The sequence below is a fragment of the Trifolium pratense genome, linkage group LG1 (genome assembly GCF_020283565.1).
Source record: "Trifolium pratense cultivar HEN17-A07 linkage group LG1, ARS_RC_1.1, whole genome shotgun sequence".
Taxonomy (NCBI): Eukaryota; Viridiplantae; Streptophyta; class Magnoliopsida; order Fabales; family Fabaceae; genus Trifolium; species Trifolium pratense.
In genome coordinates, this window is record NC_060059.1 from 52,609,443 (window position 1) to 52,619,113 (window position 9,671).

Sequence of the window (9,671 nt, forward strand, 5' to 3'; positions counted from 1 at the left end):
TTTTCTTTTTTTTTTTGGTTACATTAGTGCAATTATCTTTACTATCCATAATAGTCATCAAAACAATAATACTATATTTTTTTTACAGTCATAAACTCATAAATAATCATTAATAAAATTCAAGTGATATTTTTTTTTGACAAAGTGATTTTTTTTTGAATAAATCAAAACGCTTAAATTCATTTCATAGAATATCCTCTAAAAAAACTCATAATTTTTATTTTACTAGTTTGATATTCTTTTTTTTTTAATGCAATAATTGATGTTTTTATTTTTTTTTAATTAGTTTAGTGGCTAGAAGTTCGCCCATGAAGGTGAATAAGTGGGGAATTGCACATTCGAACCTCGACCCCTGCTGCATATATATAATGTGATGTTCCTATCAATTACAGCAATTGATATTCAATTTTTAAAATAAATAAATCAATGAGGTGCAAAAATAGAGATGAAAACATTTTGACTAGGTTGGCACCTACTCCTAACCATCTAAAGCAACACCTAAAAATCTCTCTAGCAAGCGGTCGCCCCCTTCTTTCATAAACACTAATTTTTTCTTATTCTTCGTCCATCAAAGAGTGGTGGTTTTAGAATCAATTTTTATCCAAAATCGCCTCTCTAAATTGTTTTTTCTTTCCTTTTCATTCAAATAAGTGATTTCACATATATTTGGTTTTTTCTTTGTGATTTTGTCGTCTTAATTAATGCGACATTGTGTTGATCGTCACCTTGTTGCGGCATTATTTTGTTTTCCCGTTGCAAAAGTGAACAAACATTTGGCATACTAGACCAAAACTCAAGAAATGAACAGATATAAGCAACTACCTATCAAGAAAACTCAACGCGATACAATTTGGTGAAGGAAAAAAAGTGCAATGCATATAAAGTAAAAAAAAAACTTAATGGAATTTAAAAGAAAACCAATACAAAATTAGGTAAGTTATTCCACCAAAGAAAACCATCATAACAAAGGAGGGCTTACTGTATTGGAAACATAGAATAGTGATCCCTGCACAATCTATGTAGCTTCAACAATTACTAAGAGAGTACCATGCATCACTTATTGGGGGACATGCTGCTATGAAGAAACGCATACATGAGTTTGTGCAGAATGATTACTAAGTGACTCATTTGGCTATACTACTATCATGGTGTTAGTGGATAGATTGACAAAATATACCCATAATTTAATTCCTATGAAAATTGACTATACTAGTAAGTCAGTTGTTGAGGCTTTCATGACTAGCATTGTCAAGTTTCATGGCATAGCATTGTCAAGTTCAAATTACAAGGATATTATAGCTTTTCAATGAGCTCAACAAATCACCCTCAATCTGATGAGCAATCTGAGGTACTAGTAAAGGCTTAGAAGTACTGTTTCTGAGATGTTTTTCATTTCAGAATACCAAATTTTGGTATAAAGCCTTACCTTGAGTTGAGATGAATACTGGTACAACACAACATTTCAATCTATAGCATTGGCATGACACATTTCAAGGCTTTATAGGGAAGATACTCACCAACACTGGCAAAATACATTCCTCGGTCTCAGGATCCACCATCACTATGATTTATAATGGAGATGGATACAATTTTACAACAATTGAAAGCAAGAACTATTAAGAGCTATTTATCACTCAAAAGTAGCTCTTGGTATGATTGACAATGACTCATATGTCACGTCAACAAGTCAACGCATACGTGGACATTGACTAGCTCATATGACATATATACGTGACATGTGAGTTAATGTCCACGTGTCAAAATCAGTGGGACCAACCTTTTGCGAAAGTGTCTAAAGTTAGGGGACAAAATTGCAAGTTTGTGAAAGAAGAGAAAATTTAAAAAAAAAATGAAATTTTTGAATTTATTAAATATAAATTTATTTATTTATTTATTTAAATAGTGGGAATATTGGAACTAGATGTAAATGCAATATCAACAACGAAATGCATTTCATCATTGAGAACAGAAATAGAAGAAATATTGACAATCTTTTCATTAGATAAGCTACGTTTACATGCAACAAGTGCATCATTAGCATAAGCAACATCCAAGCTTATAGTTCCCGGATCTTCATCATAAGCAATTTGTAACTCACTAAGCACGTCTTTGTAATGTAAGAAACAATCTTTGATGCCTTGAGAAGAAGGATTTTTCTTCATAATTTCTATCATTTGTTGTTGAGCTTTTATCGCCTTTTCTATCGCCACCGTCTTTAAAAATAATTTGGTAAAAGTAAGATAATCATTGGCCGAAGTAATTTGAGGGTAGGGTTCTAGAAGTTTCAAACAACGTTGTTCCAAGTCTTTCAGTTCAAAAGATTTTTTACATACATCTTTGTATAAGTTGGAACTTGATGTTGGGGAAATGGCATGAGAAATAGTGAACAATGATAAGATGAGCATCAATGATAAATATGTTGTGGGTGCCATTTTTTTGGTTAATGATAATGGATGATGATATAGAATTTCTTTAGGGCTCCGTCTTAATTTATAGACATTATATTATACTCCCTCCGGTCCTTTTTATAAGGAACAATTTGGAAAAAAAATTTGGTCCTTTTTATAAGAAACAATCATTAAATTTATTCTTACAATTCCATTTTTACCCTTATTAAATTGTATCCATTCCAAAGTTATGCATTAATTAGAGTGATATATTCCCTAAGGATAAATTAATACACTAAGGTTAGTTTTGGAATAGTAGATTGTAAAATTTTAGAATTTTTATTAAGAAAGATAAGGTTTCTTGGTATGTGTGTTTTTTCCAAATTGTTCCTTATAATAAGGACCGGAGGAGTAGTAATCACTAATCAGTGATCAGTCACTTATTTTTAGGGATATTCTCACTCACAATTAATCTAGTAAAAAAAAATCCGCTCACAATTAATCTAGAATTCTAGTCAAACAACAAATCCACTCAATTAATACAACAAATCCACTTAATTAATACTCTTGATATATTTAACATTTTACTTAACAAAATAACCGTTTATACAATTTAGTTAATTTAATCTTCACATAGGATAGAGAATGAGATGCTATTATTTTCAGTTTTTTTTACCAGTTCAGTAGTTGGAAATTTCACTCTTATAGCTTATTTTAGAAAAAAAATCACTTTTTTTATAAAAATGATCACTTTTAATTGTTTTGCGTCTGTTTGTTACAGATTTTTAAAATAATCAGAAGCTAAAAATAATCAGAAAACAGCTAAAAATGAGAAGCTAGTAAGAGTAACTTATAAAATAATAGATTTTTTTTAGAGAAAAAAGAAAAGAAATGTTAAAAGGAGAAAGTTGTTTGTAATTAAAAAAATCACTTTTATAAGTTGTATCCAAACAAACTAAAAATTATTTTATTTAAAAAAGTGATTTTTATTATAATAAACAAACACAAAGTAAATTCAACTTTTCTAAAAATCTATAAAATCTAACCTCTAAATTATTATAGTATCACTAATCAGTGATCAGTCGCTTATTTTTAGGGATATTTGGTAATCAATCACTTATTTTTAGGGATATTCTCACTCACAATTAATCTAGTAAAAAAAAATCCGCTCACAATTAATCTAGAATTCTAGTCAAACAACAAATCCACTCGATTAATACAACAAATCCACTCAATTAATACTCTTGATATATTTAACATTTTCCTTAACAAAATAACCAGTTTATACAATTTAGTTAATTTAATCTTCACATAGGACAGAGATGCTATTATTTTCAGTTTTTTGTTACTAGTGCGGTAGCTAGAAATTTCACTCTAAGTGTAAGGTGGTTAAATGTGGTGTTCGGAGTTTGAATTCTGACCCTGCATATAAAATCTGATACCCCTACCAACTGAGCTAAACTCATGAAATCGTTTTCATCTCTATATATAAGAGACTAGAAAAAGTCATTTTAAACTTTATACAAAAAAAAAAATAGTCATTTTAATTATAACTTGATAAGAATGCATTTTCCTATCATTTTATTTTTAGGAATATAAAAATATAACTTGAAACAAATGTCCAAAAAGAACCCTACTTTCGAAATCAGACAATTAACACTAAAAGAATATAAATCTTTTTAAAAATAAGGATTTTTTTTTCCTTTTTAAATTGAATATCATGCATGTTTCGATGCAGCTTTGACCTCCGATGTTTTACAATAACTTAATTTTAACCCTCAAGTCTTACAATTACTCGATTTTAACCACTTAAGTTTCAAGGACTCCTGGTGACACTCTTTAAGGATTTCAATTAAAGAAACTATTTATTTAAAAAGTTAAATATTTCAATTTCCAATGCGTTGACTTTACACATTATCATACAATTTTCATAAAAACTTACTATTTAAAATTTTTAAAGAGTGCATCGAATGAAGTAAAAAAAAAAAAAAGTGTATTGCATGCACTCATTAACATTTTCCAAAATTTTCAATTACCGGATTTTAACTGCAAAATTTTCACAAGTGCATCAAAGAAGACTTTTGTAAAAATAGGTGTTCCTAATTATAGATTCACGATCGATTGAAACCTAATTTGCCAAATTGAACCAACCCTGTTGCTACATAAACTCGCAGACTAGCAGCAAATTCATATGAACACTATTTTAAAATGCCATATATGATATTTTATCCCAAATTCTCAAGTATCTTACTGATAGGATGCTAATCCTATCATAAGTCTAAACTAGGTTTCAACACTAAAATTAGAGAAAGAAAAATAAAAGTATCTAAGAAAATTAAAGACATTTTTCATTTGTATTCATTTAGTTTTCAATCATGAAACTATAAAATGGTTATATAGGTTGATGCATACACACAGTAAGATAACTACATCAACCACACAATAATAATGTTGCCAAAAAAACTAATATAATATGCCTAAAAGATCCACTTATAGAATAAACTAGAAGAACCATTATTCTCTTAGCCTTCATGATCCTATCATTTACTACAAATTCATATGAATTCATTCCAATGGAAGGTCTCAATTGAGCACTTACAGTATTAGAAAATAGGCTTAAGAGTTATTAGAAACCCCTCATTTAAAGCCACTAGGTTTGGTCTAGTGGTGAGGGATTTGGGTAACATGCATGAGGTCCTGGGTTCGGTCCTCTGCTCCATTGTAAACCAAAAAAAAAAAAAAGAAACCCCCCATTTAATTGAGCATCAAAAGCCTAGACTTATTTATTGGCATAAACACTTGACATGCTGTCTATTATGTTTTTAATTAATTTTGTTAAGATGTCTACAATAGCTTATGAAAAGAACTTATTTTTCTCTTTACTACAAAAGTTGCTTATACATAAGCACTGATATGTTAAATATTTAATTAGGTTGTTTAGCCAAACAAACCCTTAATCAAGGAGGCATGCTTATACACAACAATCATATGAGCAAGTTCTTTGTTTAGTTGGTATGTGAGTGTTGTATGATTAATTAATCAACAAAAGGAAAATCATGATGTTATCCAGTTTCACGCAAGATAGGAGAGAGCAAAAAAGAGATACTAATATGAATGATGCAGAAGCTTAACAAATAAAAGAATAAATATATCTCACCAAGATTAAGAAACTGAACATATCACAAAACTTCTCAACTAAGAATTTGTATGTCTTCCTACAAGTTATCATTTCCAATATCCTTGTTCCTCACTCATTCTTTGCACTATCATCTTTTCCATTTTCCTTATGCTCATTATCTTCTTCATTGTTCACAGCATTATCTGCACCATTCTTATTCGATGTAGCACTCTCTTCAGCTTTATCTGATGAAGTTAAAGCTTGTGCATCGCCCTTGGTTTTGGTGTCTATGTCTTCAGCATCTTCATTCTTGGCAACTGTTTTTGCACTAGTTTTCTCTATGACACTGACTTCCAAAGGCCCTAGTTTAGCTTCAATATCTCTGACAATAGATTTTAGAGCTCTCAAATCGCGAGCTTCTGCTAACCTATTGCTCGATGATGCCTATCATAAAAATAAATATGAATATTGGTTACGACAATAAAATTTAGGTATCATCTTCCCAAATAAAATGGGACGATAAATGGAAACTAATGATAAGTTAAGTGAGTTATACAAATACTTTGCATGTCAGCCCTAGCTCATTGTTGAATTCAGATTTCCTTTGGTGGTAGCTTTCTGCATTCACACAGTCAACCACATCGGTGGCTGTAGGATTGAGATTGGAGGTGTAGATTTCAAACTTGGTTTTTTTATTTTTTTCAAAAAAATTCCTTGAAATCTACACCGTCGGATTTCGATTAACGGCCACCGATATAGCTGAGTGAGTGAATACGGGAACCTGCGACTGCATGAAATCCATATTCACCATTTTGTTGATGATTTTCCAGTATCCATAATTATTCTAGGATGCTAAATATCCTAAAGCCATTTCAAACTAATCAGAAGTTCATGACCCAAACACCGTCCTAAATTGACACTAATGATAACATTGCAATGGTATCATTTTGATGCAGAGTTAGTCTAACCTTTTTCAAACTATCATCTAATCTTCCACCGGCACCTCACTTAATTAGTTTGGATATATTAAAAATGGTGTGGTAAGATATCAAACTCACTAAATGATGTGGTAACACACTAACATGCCAGATACAAGTGCAAAACAACTGGCATTAACAATGCATCAAACTAAATGTTTGTCAAATACAATCTTTTAACATTAATGATAAAGAGGCTTAGAGCTAGTTTGGGTAAACTTCACAAAAAGCATGTATTGTAGAAAGAAATATTAAAGGAATCCTACAACAATTCTGAGTTTTTTAAATAATAGCTTCCCATGTAAGTTGAAACTAGATTCTATTTCCCATTTAATAAACATCTATTAGCTTATAAGCACTTCTTTGTAAGTGAAGAATCATAACCCTGTTTTAATAGAAAAGCTCCCTTAAACTACAAACTAATCCAAACTGGACCTTAGCTCAAGTAGAATACTAACTTACAGATTCTTTTCCAAAGACTTTAAAGCACCCTCCACATCCCTACAAGAGGTCTTGGTTTCTCAGACCTCTTTTTTGAACAGAAAATAGTGACTACGATATTTGACAACTCATGTAGAAGTTCAGAATGAAAAGTGAGTCTTCAAAATTTTTAATGGTGTTCATGAATAAATGAAAAATGAATGTAAGCATAAAAGATGTTTGGTGGCTATAATATAATATAAAAAAGAACTCTATTTAGCACCTGTTGGTTTTTGCGGTGATAAAATATTGAACACCTGATATGGTTAAAGCTATTATTTGAAGCTTTTGCTTGAATGCGCGATAAAGGTGACGATGCTATATTAATCTATCCCCATTTATTAATTTATTAATATAAATAAATGACACAATATTCCTTTAATAGTCCATAAATAATTAAATTGGAAATTTTTAAGGTATTTAGAATGATTTTAAACAACAATTTTTCAGCCTAAAATTTGGAAAAATAAAAATAGTACTGAATTTCAGTCATGGAAGGTTTTAGTTATACCAAAGGTATCCTTTGTCTTTATGACTAACCTGTACAATTAGCTCTACTCGTCGATTAAGATCTCCACCAGATGCATCCTTGTGAATCCCTTTAAGTAAGTGCAATAAGTGAGATTGAAGATCATCTGAGCAATGTTTTCCGACCATACATTGTGCAATAGCTGATCGACAGCCGACTGCATAGAAAGGACAATTCACAAGCTTCATCGGACAAACAGTTATGCAGTGCCTATCCATATCACGTCTCATAATGTTATCTGTACATTTCTGCTCACATGGAATTATCTTAAAAGGACAATGCTCATCATGCTCTTTCAAATGAACTGCACTAAACCTAGCATTGCAACCCACATTATTGCAGACCACAGCTCTAAAGTTGCAATTATCAAAATGGTTGTCAAGATCTTCTGCGTTAATAAAACTCGCGCTGCAATGAAACAAGTTCTTGAAGTCAACATTCTTAAGCAAATTTTCGGCAACTTTTTGTCTTTTATCTAACAACCAAAAACCATTCGTTTCCATCTCCTGAACAAAATCATCTATTTTGTCTTCTCTCTTATCGCTTAGCAGCCATCCTGAAACCTGACTCAACAAATTCCTCTTCGAATCCACAAAGTCGTCAACAAAACAAGAAATAATATCGAAAGGATGATCCGAGACTTCACCATCCGCACCATCATCTAAGATAACAGACTCAGCAACAAACGATTCACTTCTCTGTGTAAGGTAATCTTTCATTTCTTTCCTCATATCATCAGCAACTGAACCGGGAGTGTTGAAGGGAGCTCCAGTTGTATGATCAACACAAGCCGAGGCTAAACCTGGCAGGAACATTTGAGCCAGCTTGTGAACTACTTCTGTATCATGCAAATCACAATGAAACATCGGACCTCCCTCTTTCTCATTTTCAATCCTCTCCGGCGAAAGGTCCACATCAACAGTAGGCGCCTCCATGCTTGATAAAATCTACCAACAAATTTTTACAAATAAAAACATTGTCATTTAAACACTCTTTCATGTTGGACATTAATCGTATCAAAGCAGTCCCTCATTTTATCAACAATATTCTATAATAGACCCTAACATATCAAAAATTGATCAAATTTTTCTAATTCCCACCGTTAGTTTCACTCGGTTAAGCAATGATGTACCACGGGCCAATTTGGATTGCCTTATTCGAGCTTATCTAATGACATAATTTTTGTGAGACTGGTTGGGAGAACTTAAGAAAACAGCTTATGACAATTTTCATAAGTTTGTCAGCTTATAAGTTCTCTAAAATAGCTTACGAAAACAGCTCATAGCATATATAAAAACAATTTACCTTTATTTTATCTTTTGCTATAAAATAGCTTATGTAAGCTTATACATAAGCGCTTATCATGATCTGCATATAAGTTAAGTGACACACTGACACGCAAGTCTTAGAACACTTGCGCGCATCATAAGCTATCTCATTTACACAAAATTTGGGGACAAAATTGATACAAACTAAGATTTCAAAATGTAACATCTAATATGATTCTCTTCTTACTATAAGATTAGGAAATTTCTAGCATCTTCAATATTTATTAAAAAAAAGAACAAATTTTTCAACAGTAATAAATTTTCTGCACTAAAAAACAAATTAATTCAAAAGGGATGAAATAATTTTGCATTTAAAAATAATGAAATCAACTAAACAAAACACAATTGAAGATGAATACAATTGTAATGTAACGGAATACACAGACAGAGAGAGAAATAATAAAATGTTAAAACTTGAAAATTTATGAGAAACCGAATTGATTTGAGTGATTAACAAGAAAATTGGAGAGAAATGGAAAGAAGAAAAGAACTGACCGACATGGGTTGTGATGTGAGAGATCTAAAGGATCATTGTTGATGATTAGATTGAATGAATGAATGAATTGTGATTACGATGAAGAAACCATAGCTAAATTTAGGAGAAGAATCGGTGAGAAGGATGCGTAGCTAAACCATCACTTTTATGTTTTTTCAATTGCTCTTTTACATTTTATTATTTTCGAGTGAATAGTCTTTTGTGTCGCGAGGTCATGATGGGTCCGGAGATCATCACATTTGTCTTTGAACAATTATATAAGTTAGTTCTACATCACATTTTTACTTAAAATTTTAAGGTGTTAGTATAAATGATACTCTCACTTATAAATTATTCAACATCCACTTGTCTACTCT

The 9,671-nt window shown here is 31.2% G+C and overlaps 1 protein-coding gene across 2 annotated transcripts; it reads right to left on the bottom strand.

Annotated features, from left to right (window-relative positions):
* Positions 1-5,471: 5,471 nt before the first annotated feature.
* On the bottom strand, positions 5,472-9,504 carry LOC123906074 (TNF receptor-associated factor family protein DDB_G0290931-like). Of its 2 annotated transcripts, none has more exons than XM_045955925.1 (3): positions 9,315-9,504; positions 7,503-8,438; positions 5,472-5,949 (listed from the first exon to the last, which is right to left on the bottom strand). In XM_045955925.1, exons 1-3 carry the CDS (start codon positions 9,318-9,320, stop codon positions 5,635-5,637), a joined length of 1,257 nt encoding a protein of 418 aa, XP_045811881.1. In that variant the 5' UTR covers positions 9,321-9,504; the 3' UTR covers positions 5,472-5,634. The 2 variants fall into 2 exon arrangements, with proteins under 2 accessions (XP_045811881.1, XP_045811888.1); XM_045955932.1 differs by lacking the exon at positions 9,315-9,504 and adding an exon at positions 8,564-9,185 and having other exon boundaries at positions 7,503-8,532.
* Positions 9,505-9,671: the final 167 nt, after the last annotated feature.

Coding starts and splice junctions, on each gene's coding strand:
- LOC123906074 (XM_045955925.1), bottom strand. Junction 5,950..7,502: donor GAGTAGAGCTAATTGTACAG/GTTAGTCATAAA, acceptor TTTTTATGATAG/GCATCATCGAGCAATAGGTT.